The sequence below is a fragment of the Ictidomys tridecemlineatus genome, chromosome 4, assembly GCF_052094955.1.
Source record: "Ictidomys tridecemlineatus isolate mIctTri1 chromosome 4, mIctTri1.hap1, whole genome shotgun sequence".
Taxonomy (NCBI): Eukaryota; Metazoa; Chordata; class Mammalia; order Rodentia; family Sciuridae; genus Ictidomys; species Ictidomys tridecemlineatus.
Genome location: NC_135480.1, coordinates 88,173,136 through 88,185,836, shown reverse-complemented (window position 1 = coordinate 88,185,836; position 12,701 = coordinate 88,173,136). Strand labels below are relative to the sequence as shown.

At 32.2% G+C, this 12,701-nt stretch overlaps 1 protein-coding gene across 4 annotated transcripts in view; it reads right to left on the bottom strand.

Annotated features, from left to right (window-relative positions):
• Nucleotides 1-12,701, bottom strand: part of Dync2h1 (dynein cytoplasmic 2 heavy chain 1) — a 329,197-nt gene that overhangs the window by 39,798 nt on the left and 276,698 nt on the right. For all 4 annotated transcript variants that reach the window (XM_005329090.4, XM_078046934.1, XM_005329089.4 and 1 more), the window contains 2 exons: nucleotides 6,237-6,446; nucleotides 1,053-1,142 (listed from right to left, as the gene is read on the bottom strand). In XM_005329090.4, the coding sequence (XP_005329147.1) occupies nucleotides 1,053-1,142; nucleotides 6,237-6,446 (300 nt within the window). The remainder of the gene's footprint in view (nucleotides 1-1,052; nucleotides 1,143-6,236; nucleotides 6,447-12,701) is intronic.

Genomic DNA, 12,701 nt, shown 5'->3' with positions numbered 1-12,701 from the left:
TTTCTAAAATGACAGTATTTGTCCTTCCCTCTTCCCCTTCTCCATCCCTTTTTCCTTCCATTCTTCCAGCATTGATTGATAGAGTATTTCCAGGTGCATACTCAGCAGACAAGAGAGAGGGAAAGGCACTGCATGATTCTTCTCTACCTGATAATTTTCATTTTCTACTCTATTACCTTTTCTCCAATAATCCTACAGCCTAGAGAACAGAAAGCAAACAAACATTTTGAATGCATCCTCATATCTTCAAATGAGTCCTACTTGTAGGCTGGCAAACTGAGTGAAAAGACTTGGAAAGATGAAAAAAGAGAAGAACAAGGAAAGACCCTCTGGAAGTTTTCTAAAGAGATAAGGAATCACCTACATTGAGTCTTGGACAGCAGGTCAACTTCTAATATAAACATGAACAAAGATGAGGAGTGTAACACTGAACAAATTTGTAGATGGGAGAGAAGGGTAGGAATTTTTAAGCACTCATACCCCACAGCTTGAACTTTTTCTAAAGTCAAGTCTGTGACAAAATGGAATCTTCAGGAAAGTAGTGAAGTTTAAAACATTACAATGGAACATGGAAGCAATGCTCAGGGCCCATCTAATACATTTCACATCTAAACATTTCTCATCTCCCATGCCACTAGCAGAGATCAGTAGTCTGTATATGAACAGAGACTGCCCCAAGTTCGAAGATTTCCAGAAAGGATGAAGAGGGAAGAAAAGTGAGTTAGGATACTGGAAAGGTGGAAAGAGAATGGTTAAAGTTATATACCGTGCATTCCAGGATCAGGAAAGAGCATGATGAAGTAGAATACTATCCATGAAGTGACTGAAAAGCCTAGTGCAAGAGTGAAATATGCTTGTTATCAAAGAATGATATGTTTATATCAGAGGTTCAAACCAGGCGCAATAGTAAGTAATAAAAATGGCAGAATATGAAAATATCTGATGGTTTATATACAAAATCATGTCAGTCTCATAGTTATTAGCAAAAAGGTTGTATAATACAATGGTCATACACTCATGCAATTATTAATTACTAAATAATTTAGTCTTACCTGTATTGCAAGGGCACGAGCTACAAGACCTCTAAGGTACTGTAAGGGATCTTCTGGGCCTTCCCACTTGTTCTGCCATGTGAGAGGACACTGGAATTTAACAGGGGCCAAAATTAACTTTATGTATATTACATATAAAAGACCTTCAACATTACTGTGATGGGGATAAAATTTGACATAATTCACATTATACATATCATGATTCCTTCTAATTAATATTTCTGTTTTCCTTGATTTCATTAAAATAAAATGACAAAGAATAAGTTAATACATTTCCTTAAAAGGAGAATTCTTAAGAAAAATTTCTTCAAAAAATAAAATTCTTAAAATCATTTTCCTGAAGTGTGATAATAACAGAGAAAGCATCACCCCAAAATACTGTGATTATATAGTTGAGAAACTACTCCTATCTAGAATATATCAACAATGAAAATTATATAATAACGAGACTTAGAGTAGAAAGGGGCCTTAGAAAACATCTAGTCTCATTGGAGGAGTGAAATAAACCTTCTAAAATATATGGGAGATAAAGATCACAATTATGCTTTGAATTTAAAATAGTTGTGATTATAAAACAAGAACCTAAATCCTTTAATGCCTCTATTGAGACTTGAGATTTAAGTTTCTCTCCTCGAATAATGGCCCAGTAACTCATTGGTCCAACTGGAAGTGATGCTGTGCTAATTTCCAGGTCTAAGCTATAAGAAACTGTTGCTTATATTTCTTTTCTTTTGAGACTCAGTCATCTTTTATGAAGCCTAAATGTTCTTGGAGAGGCTCACATGTATAGCAATAAAGGCTCTTAGCTCTGAACCAGTGAAGACTTACCAGCCATATTGTGAACGAGACAAGTTTTCTCTCTAAAACCCTACCCAGATTTCAGATTTTTAAGCTAAAAATAAGCATTTAAAATGAAATGGTTTTAAAATAAGATTTGGTAAATTTGTTTTGCAGTAAGACTTACCTGATAAATTTTGATACCTAGGAGTAAAATGCTACCTTAACAAAAACCTATGGCTTTACAACTGGGTGGTGGGTTGAACTGGAAGGACATTCAGAAGAGTATAAGTGAAAACAGAGAATGTTAGTGGAAACCCAAGGGACTTTGTAGACTTAAAAGGAGGAAGAATCTAAGATAAGAGTATCACAAAGACCATTAGAATACACTTTGTAGAGCCTCTGTTAAACAATAAGACTTCAATGAATCTTAAGGGTGCTGTTCCATAACTGTCAGCACCTTGATCTAGGCCTTTCCAGCCTCCAGACTGTGAAAAATAAAATTTGTTGTTTGAGCCCCCTGTTCCATGATACTTTGGTACATAAGTACAAATTAAGACAGTATTTGTCTTTAAAATACAGACAATTCATAGCATGTTTAGCTTAGTATATATATAAACCTGAACATATTAAAAATGCTTATAATGAAGATTAGCTTTGGAGAGAAAGATAAGTTTATCATCAAACATATTCAGAAAGTAGGATGATAATCTGTAAATTGTATTTCATGTAATGAAATCTAATAAAAATACATTGAATGCCTATATGTGGAATATATCAATGCCAATAATGAATCTCTAAGCTTTTACTTTCCTGGAGAGTTTAAAACTTTGTGGATTATTTCTATATTACATTCATTTACGCCAATATCATTTGCCATTCTTTAGTGTAGATATGAACATATGTAGACACATTGTGGTCACAATAATTTATATAAATTTATTAATCTTAACGAATGTGCATCAAGAGCAGCAGTAAATGGGCTGAGGGTTTACATTAAAATTTGATCTATAAACATTATAAAACTAACAATAATTTCCATAATTTACCACACTGTTAAATGAATCATAACAATAAAACAAATTCAACACACTATGAATTTAATAGAATTTAGGTAACTGTGATTATTAATGCAAGGCATTTTGCTTCAACAGTAATTGTTCATCTCAGCATATGTGAATACTAATATAAATCAGAACTTGAACAATTACTGAGCTAGTCTCAGTAATTTCTGGCATTAACGCAACAAATCGATAAACTGTCTCAGGTGAAAAAAACAACTTGAGGTCAAATCCATTAGTTTGCTTTATCTTTGATAGTATTAGCCAGCTATTCATTGAAACACAAACTAGATACCAAGCATGTGCACTCATGTTTAAACATCTTGCTATGTGCATCCACGCTACATAAAAAGTTGACAAACAATTCCCAATTATACATTCATTTGAATCTCCAGTATTTAGACTTGTATAAACTTAAAATCCCAAACTGAAAATATGTTCACCTCAAAAGTCTCCTGATTTTCTTTTTAATCCACCTGCCCACACACTCTGAAACTTCTGCTATAAAGCAGACCTTAGCTCTTACTCCTCCTGAAATTATATAATAAAACTATGTATATGCATATTTTAAAACTGCATCCATTTCAATTTTTAAAGGGCTCAGTGATCCAAAAAGTTAAAATCCAGTAGTTTGGATTTTTTTTTTTTTTTTAACTCGGGAGACACTAGCATTTTGCTCTACTATTGAAGGATTCCCTGGTTTAAAAAGATAAAAAGCCATGTAGTGTTACCAACAAGTATGATTAGGAAAGTTGAAATGTGTGGCCAATATATATGTTGGCTTTACTTGCCTTTTTGGTGAGAAGAGGGATACTGAGGAATGAACCCAGAGGCACTTTACCACTGAGCCACCTCCTCAGGTTTTTAAAAAATTTTTAATTTGAGTCAGAGTCTCATGAAGTTGCATAGGGCCTCACTTAGTTGCTAAGGCTGACCTAAACTTGTGACCCTCCAGTCTCAGTCTCTGGAGTTGCACATATTGCCTTTAAAAAGAATTCAATTAATGTTGTAAGAACTGCAATACAACCTATTAATATCTACAAATGGTAAGTTACCATTGCACTTACTATAAAAAAAAGCCCATGTTCTATCATATAAAAGAATAACAGTATTTTACAATGTCTTCATTAATTATTAGTTATTGTATCTTCATTAAAAAAATAGATTAGGCATAACCCCAGAAATTATCAAAGGAATAAAAGAATCACAATTCTTTCTAGAAAAATTCCTTTGTCAGTAATGTCAGGTACATTAAAAAATGTCAATTAATGATCTATTTCCTAAATAACATGAAATTGTATCACATAATACAGAAGCTGTCATATTCAAATGTAACAAAAAATTAAATTTTTATTCTGTAATAGGATAGTACTGAATTCTCAATTTCATTAAAACTCATTAGAAAGTAAACAAAGTATTTTACTCACCTTGTCTTTGTGAAAGTCAGTCTACTCTCATTTGAGTTTTATTAAACATCTTAAACTATTTCTATAAATACTATTATGATACAGTTTAAATATCTTTGCAAAATGAACTTTTCATCATTTGAAAGACTTTTAACAAATTCATTCTCACAAAAAATGATAAAATTATATCAAAGGGAGTGTTATGTTTGAAGGCTGTATTTATTCCTGTGTAATATAGAAGGTGATAAATGACATATTAAAATTATCCACATCTTATATAAACACATTTTAATTAGGAAATAAGCCATCTGATTCTATTGTTATTGCCTAATGCTAAGCCAAATTAGAAAACATTTAGAAAATCTTAATGGTTCAGGGAAAAGGGAAAAAATAAATAAAATTTTATGACCCCTTTGTAAAATATTTTGGTCTTAAGAAAGGATTTTCATATAATTAATCCCCTTTAGTTCTTTGTCTTTCAGAAGGAACTATCTAAGCCATATTATATTTGATTCATAGAAAATGATTTAAAGTTATTATTTTCTTTCAGGTATTTATGCCAAAGTTTACCCAGATGTTAACAGTAGAAGCAAAATAAGAAACCAAAGTTGGCAATTACATTTTCTATTATTTTATTATTTATATCACATAAAATCTCTTGAAATACCATGGTTCCAGGCTGAAACTATTTTTTACTGAAAGTGATGTACAAAGTATCCCAACTTCCATAAACTTACTTTGCACAATGTTACCATATAATACTTCATGAGTTGTTCTGTTTATAATAAAATTCTCCAAAGTACCAAAAACAACTAATATATTAAAAGTGTGTTTGCTATGTGCCAAGTACTTTACCCATAATTTAACTATCAAAAGAATCACATGAAGTAGGTACCATTATTATTCTTATTTTACAAGTGAGAAAAACAGTTTGGAGATGTTCACAGAACTCCCTAAGGTTACATACCTACTAATTTGTAGACACATTCTGGAGGCCACATTCTTAGCTATTTTGCTATACTGTATTATTTCTACATAAAAAAATATATATAAATATATATGAGAGAGAATAGGAGAGTGTTGTATGTCTTCTTAATGGTAGAGAGATGTAGGAAATTATAGATAGGCTACATTTTTATATTAAAATAGACAGGACATTTAGACAGACTATTACAAGTTTCCTTATATTGAGTTTACACAGCAGAAAAGAAAAACTTTTGATTGCCCTACTGAAATCTTTTCTAGACTCCAAGTGCTGTAAAATTCATATTCTCCAAATGACTAAAAATCAGTCTACAACACCCTTCCAAATTTTTTGTTTCTCTTCAATTAATCTGAACTGCGTGATTTTTACTATCATTTAAATGGAACGAATTATTTTTTAGAAGTGTTTATTTCTTCTGCTGCTGCTGAACATATCCTGATTTTTTACTAGATAACTATACCTCACTTAATCTCAGTATATGTGTTACAGATGAACCCATCCCCACCTCCAGGAATAGGTATTTGTTGGTTGAACCCCTACACAAATGAAAGTTTTGCATGTCCTGCCCACAGAATTAGTATGGAAAAAGGAACAACATACAAATTGGTTTGGATCAAATATAACCCAAGATTTTTGCTCGAGTTATCAAGAAAAAGGTGTTCTCTCTGTTGGCATCGTATCACCACATTTAGAGAGGACTTGCTCCAAAGTGAAATTAACATAGATTTTATTACATATACAGAAGAGATAGATAACATAAACTGAGATCCTTAATGACAATTTTAAGCTCCATCAAGCTGATTTAATGCTAACTACCACTAAGACTCTATCTGAGCCAATAAACTTCCATATGACTTCAACCATTTTAACTTCAGTTGTCTGTTATTAACCACAATAATCCAACCAATAAAGACCTACTTAAATAATGAAATAAAAACATATAGTATTGGCTTACCTTTTGGTTTAATAAAGCACTTGCCAATTTTTGGACTTCTGAACTTAGTAAGGTAGTTCCTCTGATGACTTTACTGAGGGCAGCCAGAGACTGATGCACACTTTGTACTAAACGAATGGCATTATATTGTTCTAGAAGGATGAATGATAATATTGGAGATCCTTGCCGATCATTAGGAGGAGACACTTTCTGATGAATCAGATTTGAATTCTAAAAGGAAAATGTCATTTACTGAAAAGAGCACAAACCACTGATATAGTAAAACATTTAAAAAGTTATTAAAACCTTTTATTGTTCTGTTGTAAAACTAAATTTATTAAGACTACAAAAAGGAATTTTGGAGTTTACCAACATTTAAAGTGGCATATGGGGTGAGAATGGTAAAAGAGAAATCACAATGAGAAGCAGGAGTCAGTAACAATAGGAAGATAGTAGAAGAAACAGGACCCTATTAGCCAAAATGCAGAGAAGGAAAGTTACACTCCACCACCCAAAAGAGAACAGAAAAAGAATCATGGTTTAAATACAAAATGCAAACAGATGTTTTAATCTGAAAGCTACCTATACATGCAGCAGAAAACTACACTAAACATCTGGTGGTCAAGACCAGTCAGTTTTATATCTTTATAATTCTTTTTTATATCTGTACTTTAATAGAGGGAAATGTGTGATGTGGTATATTGAAATTTGGGAGTTTCTCAAAAAAATTTTTGACATTTTTAAAATTTGTGCTTTTAGATATACTCGACAGTGTATTTTGACATGTTCTACATAATGGAGTATAACTTATTCTAATTGGCATCCCATTCTTGTGGTAAGTTTCTCAGATTTTTAAGAAAAACTCAAGGCTATTTTAAATTAGCTTAAATGATTCTATAATTATTTTTAAAATAAAAAAACTTTCAGTAGTTTTCTTTTTGAAATATTTTTTAAATTGTCAATGGAGCTCTATTTTATTTATTGATATGTGGTTCTGAGAATCAAACCCAGAGCCTCACACATGTGGTCTGCCAATGAGCCACAATCCTAGCCCCCTTTCAGTAGTTTTCTTAAAGTGTCAAGGAGATAACAGTGAAGTCATGTTCTCTAACCTACTGTTATCCTAGTTTTCTCTATATAGTCTTACATTCCTAGTCAAAATCCTTTCTCTTTGTTTAACTGGTTGCCATATCCACATGGTCTGCAACAGCACTGTCCCTATTTTATCCATTTAGCATAATAAATAATTTACTAATGTAATAGTGATTATTGTCATTAAATAAATTGTATTAGCATAAAATCAGACCTGAAATCAAATTTAGGATATGGGCTTAAATGTGCTATTTTTATTTCTATTACTCTATAAAAATATTAATATTATTGAACTTTTGATTTCACACACATAGTGTACATACATGTATATAAATAACTACAAAGTCAACCGAGTTCAGAGGGAAAAAAGTATCATATTATCAAAAATTGAATAGAATTAACTTTGGATGACAGCATTAAGTAAATAATACTTACACATTACCAACCTTAATCAACTAAATTTGGGCTATAAACTTTCTGGAATTCTTAACATTAAGAGGCTTCCTAGAAATGTATAATATTTGGTCTTTAAACATTCATCAATATTAGCAAGCAAATGAGCAAATTATTTAGAGTTTGGATTTTATTGCTATTAGGTTTGATAATGACAAATATGCATCATTTAAATCAAGAATACCCAAACTTACAACATTCAAGTTAGATTCCATTTATCTATCATCCAAGCAAACAGAAAGCATGATGTACTAAACTTTTTAAAATTTTGAGTAACTATCAATAATTACTAAAATTCAACTTGCCAAGTAAACGTAAAATGTACATGGGATATCAAATACAAAAAAAGATGTAAAATATTGCATACTTTTTATATGAATGCTGCAATTCTAATATTTTGGATATATCATGTGCAATAAAATAATCAAGTCAATATCATCTGTTTCTACATTTTTAAGTGTGGGTCCTAGAAAATTTAAAATTGCATACTAGGGAAAGAAGATGGCAATTAGAGAAAGGGTGTAAATCCAGGTAGCTCCTCAGCACCAGACTTATAAAACAGGAAGATGGCTTCTCAGGTGGGTAACTAGGGGAACTCACTGAAAATTAATAGTGAACTGTATTAAAACAAAACCCCCCAAAATATAGAGATAAGTCAGAAACTTGAATATAAGAAATAATACATTAGAGAAGCACCAGCACAGTGAAAAGGGGGGTGGGGGAGTTGAGCAGTGCACACAAAGGAGATGATGTGACAAAGAAATGAAAAAATAAATAATTGACTTGGGGTAACCTGTGGATTAGTGAGGAAGGCTGATTTTAATAGTCAGTAGGGGAAGCAAATCAGTGAAAGCAAATCCAAGAATAACTCCCTGGGAGTGAAAACCTTCTGGGCTTGAAAAATGGTTAGTGCTTACTTGGGAAAGCTGGGTTGGGTGCTCCCCATCACTGGGGAAAGTTTCTGCTTGCCCTATGGGAAAAAGTGCCCACTAGCTGCACTTGCAATACCAGAGAAAGTAGCCCCCAGTGCACTCCCTATAAATCTGTCCTCCCCCCTCCTACCTATGGGAGACAGGAGATCAGGAACCCCAGCAACGAACCAAAAAAACTTCCCGAAAGGCATCTGAACCAGAGAGACTAAAATAGGCACAAAGAAAATTTTGCATGAACCATTCAGGCTCTGAATCCCAAGAGAGAAAGGTCCCATTTTTGGTGAGAAAGCTACCATTGTTGCTGGTGCTAGAGCAGCTATACAGGAACATCTGTGATCCAAGGCCAATACCTGGTATTTCATATTCATAGCAGAGTAGCTGAAACTTGTAAAAGTTTTGTTCCTATGCCTAACACTGGATTTTACCAGAGACCCTAGAGATCCGACATCCTGCAGAGGCTGGCATCTCCCCTGCAATAGTGCATGTGGATCGACTCTTTAACAGTCACCTAGAGCTCCAAAGTTTGGTCTAGATTAAACCCCAATTACTAGAATTTCCATTTTAGAACTCTGCAACACCTGCACCTCAGTAATATACAATTTAGCAGTACCTAAACTGTGCTAGCCTCCTGTGCATGAGGGGACTAGAAGCTGAGATACTGTGACCAAGGTATGTCTGCTAGCCACAAAAGCTGGCAGCTAAGCAAGAACAACAAAAGCATTGGACCTCTGGGTTACAAAGCCAAAAAGAAATACAAAGAATGAAAATCCATCTTTGCCAATAGTTTTGACCACCTCTTCATATCCTATTTTTTAATCTATTTATTTTGGTAAATTTAAACTTTTTTTTTTTTTAATAGCCAAGGCAATTCTTAACAAGAAAAGTAATGAAGGAGACATCACAATACCTGATCTCAAATTACACTACAGAGCTATAGTTGCAAAAACAGTATGGTATTCCCAACAAAATAGACATGAAGAACAAAGGAACAGAATAAGACACAGACAAATCCACATACTTATAACCATCTAATACTTGACAAAGATGCCAAAAATATATGTTAGAGAAAAGATATCCAGTTTTCCTACCTCTATTAGTTAAAAAGGCTATCTATATGTAGTAGGATGAAGTTTGATTCCTATCTTTCACACTATACAAAAATCAAATCGAATGGGTTAAAGAATCAGAAATTAGACCAGAAACTTTGCAACTGGAGGAAGAAAACAGTGTCAATATTCCATCATAAAGGTGCAAGTACCAACTTCCTCAACAAGAATCAATAAGTAAAATGCCATAAAATTCAAAAGTTTCTGTACAACAAAGGATAACAAAGGAAATGATTAAGAGCATGAAGAGAAAGCCTACAAAATGAGAGAAAATCTAAAATCAATATATTATAGTAATACAGCCACTGCAATGTTTATAGCAGTTCAATTCACAATAGCTAAATTATGGAATCAACCCATATGCCCATCAATAGATGAATGAATCCAGAAAATGGTATATATACATAATGGAAATTTCCTCAGTCATAAAGAAGAATTAAATAATGGCATTTTCTGGCAAGCTAATGGGAATGGATAAAAATCATGCTAACAAAAAAGTCAGACTCAGAAAAATTAAGGGTTAAGTGTTTTCTTTCATGTTTGGAAGCTAGAGCAAAATAAGGGAAAGAAGAAGGTGGAGAAATGGAAAAAAACATCATAAGGATCAAGGGAAGATCAATGGAGAAGGTGAACAAGAGGGAGGAAAGAAGGGAAAGAAATATGGAAGGAATCTAACAAAATCGTGATATATAATGTATAAATGTACCAAAGGAAATTTCACCTTCATATATATGTAGGCAGTATCAATCAAAAGTAAATGAAGAAGTGAAAGGAAGATCAGTGGCAGAAGGAGAAATTGGGAGGGAGGAAGAGAGGAAAAGGCAGGAATGGGGATTGAATCAAATTCCTTGTAGGTATAAATGTTGTCAAAAGAAACCCAAATATATATAAATATAATGCTTTAATTAAAAATTACATATATAGCCCTCATTTGTGCTACATATTATGTTTCTACTGAACAGTATCCATCTAGAGGTTATCAAATAAAATGCTGTTAAGTCTAGCAATAATAATAAGAAAAAGAACATATAGTAGAGTCTCAAATAATTATTCATTAGTGAAAGATTAAAAAACTAGAGAAAAATAAATGGTAAAAAAACTGCAATAAATTAGAAAGTGGGAAAAGTATAGCAGAAAACAGCAAAGTATATTGTGATATGCACTATAACATCCATTTTCCACAAGACTTCACAAAACTTTAAAAATTAATGTAAAATAATTCAAATTATAAAAATATAGATAATCCATATATTCACAAAAGATAAAGAATATTCATGACATGTTGTATTATTACATAGTCTTAAAAATAAATTCAAATCAAGTAATATTTACAATTAAAATATAGCTACAATTACCAAATGAGCACCACAGTTTGTGACACCTGTGCAAGTGTCTTGTAGCAAGCAAGGATATTCTCATATCTCTTCATCTGTGTAAGCAATAAAACCCCCTATTTTGCCTCAGCCACTTTGACCTGGGTTTCTCAATCACTTGCAATACCAATAGTCCTATTTAGTAATCAGTCCAAAGAAAGGAAAAAAAGAATAAACACAAAATGTGTGTTAATATAAACTAATCCAAATTTATATAAATTGACTTAATGTTCTAGTTAAAGAGTGAGCAAAATCCAAGAAAGTTGAGGATAAAATATAAGTAAAGATATATCTAGAAAATAATAATTTAAAAGCTGATAGATTTATTAAGATCAGAAAATACAAAAATCATAAGAGCTAAATAGAATCACTTTATAATGAATATTCAAAGCCAGCTTTGAAGGAAGATAGAGAAGACTTTTTTTTTCTTTTTTGGTCTGAAAACACCACTTTCAGAGAACTCAAGGGTGAGGAGAACTTTTATAAGAGGGAGCAAAGTGAGACAAAAGGCAGGAAAATGGCATCTGCAGATTTAAATATCCAGAGAACCTGTCAAGCTCAACTCCGTTGGTGTCTGTCTTCAGCAGAAGGAAGTTTTTATTCACAGTATAAGGAAGTTTATATCTGTTTTAAATCCTGCATAAAAAAAAAAGTTATCAGGAAGTTGCCCTCAATTTTTGAGGAAGAAAGTTTGTTTCATTAGGAATTTGTATAAAACTTTGATGGTCAAAAAACCATGAAATAAGTGTAAAGTTTTGAATAGAATATTTTAAAAACTTGATTTTAGGAACAATTTGAGTATAACAGTCAAGAAGAGTAGAATACGCATTCTTTTCAAACACAGTATAAAATAGTTTAAAAAATGATGACATAAAGCAAGTTTCAAATCTTGAAATATCAATGTCTTAAGACCCTTTCTTCCAATTACTATGGATTAAAGTTAAAATCTATAAGGTAGTCAGGAAAGAGAGAATGATTTAAAAATATGTTATATAAAATATCACAGTGGAATTGATAAAATATTTAAAACTGAATAGCTATGAACATATACATATCAAAACTTGTGGGATACATTTAACATGGAACTCAGTAACAGTCATCAGTATTTAAGAAAAAAATAAGGAAGAATTACAGAATTAAATACCCATACCAAGAGGTAGAATATTAGAACAAAAAGAACAAAATATGAACAAATATGTACAAATAAAAAGGCATATCCTATTTTGAGGTCTTTCTCTCTGATTACCTCAGACAGTTCATTTTGTTCTTCTAGTTCTAGGGCAGGTAGTTGCTTCATGAAAACATCAGCTACTCCTGTTTAGTTTCTGGTTTTTCAGCTCTCACAACACTTTTGTGAACAATATCCTATATTAAATTATCTGTTAAAATAATTGGTATTCTTTCTGCTTTGCTGACAAACTTCTCAGGTAAAAAGTGAGTCATTTTAAATTACTTCTTTGGGGATGGGGAGCATAAAAAGCTTTCCTAAGTACTAAATCACAAGGGAAATTTTTCACCTAGGACTTACTG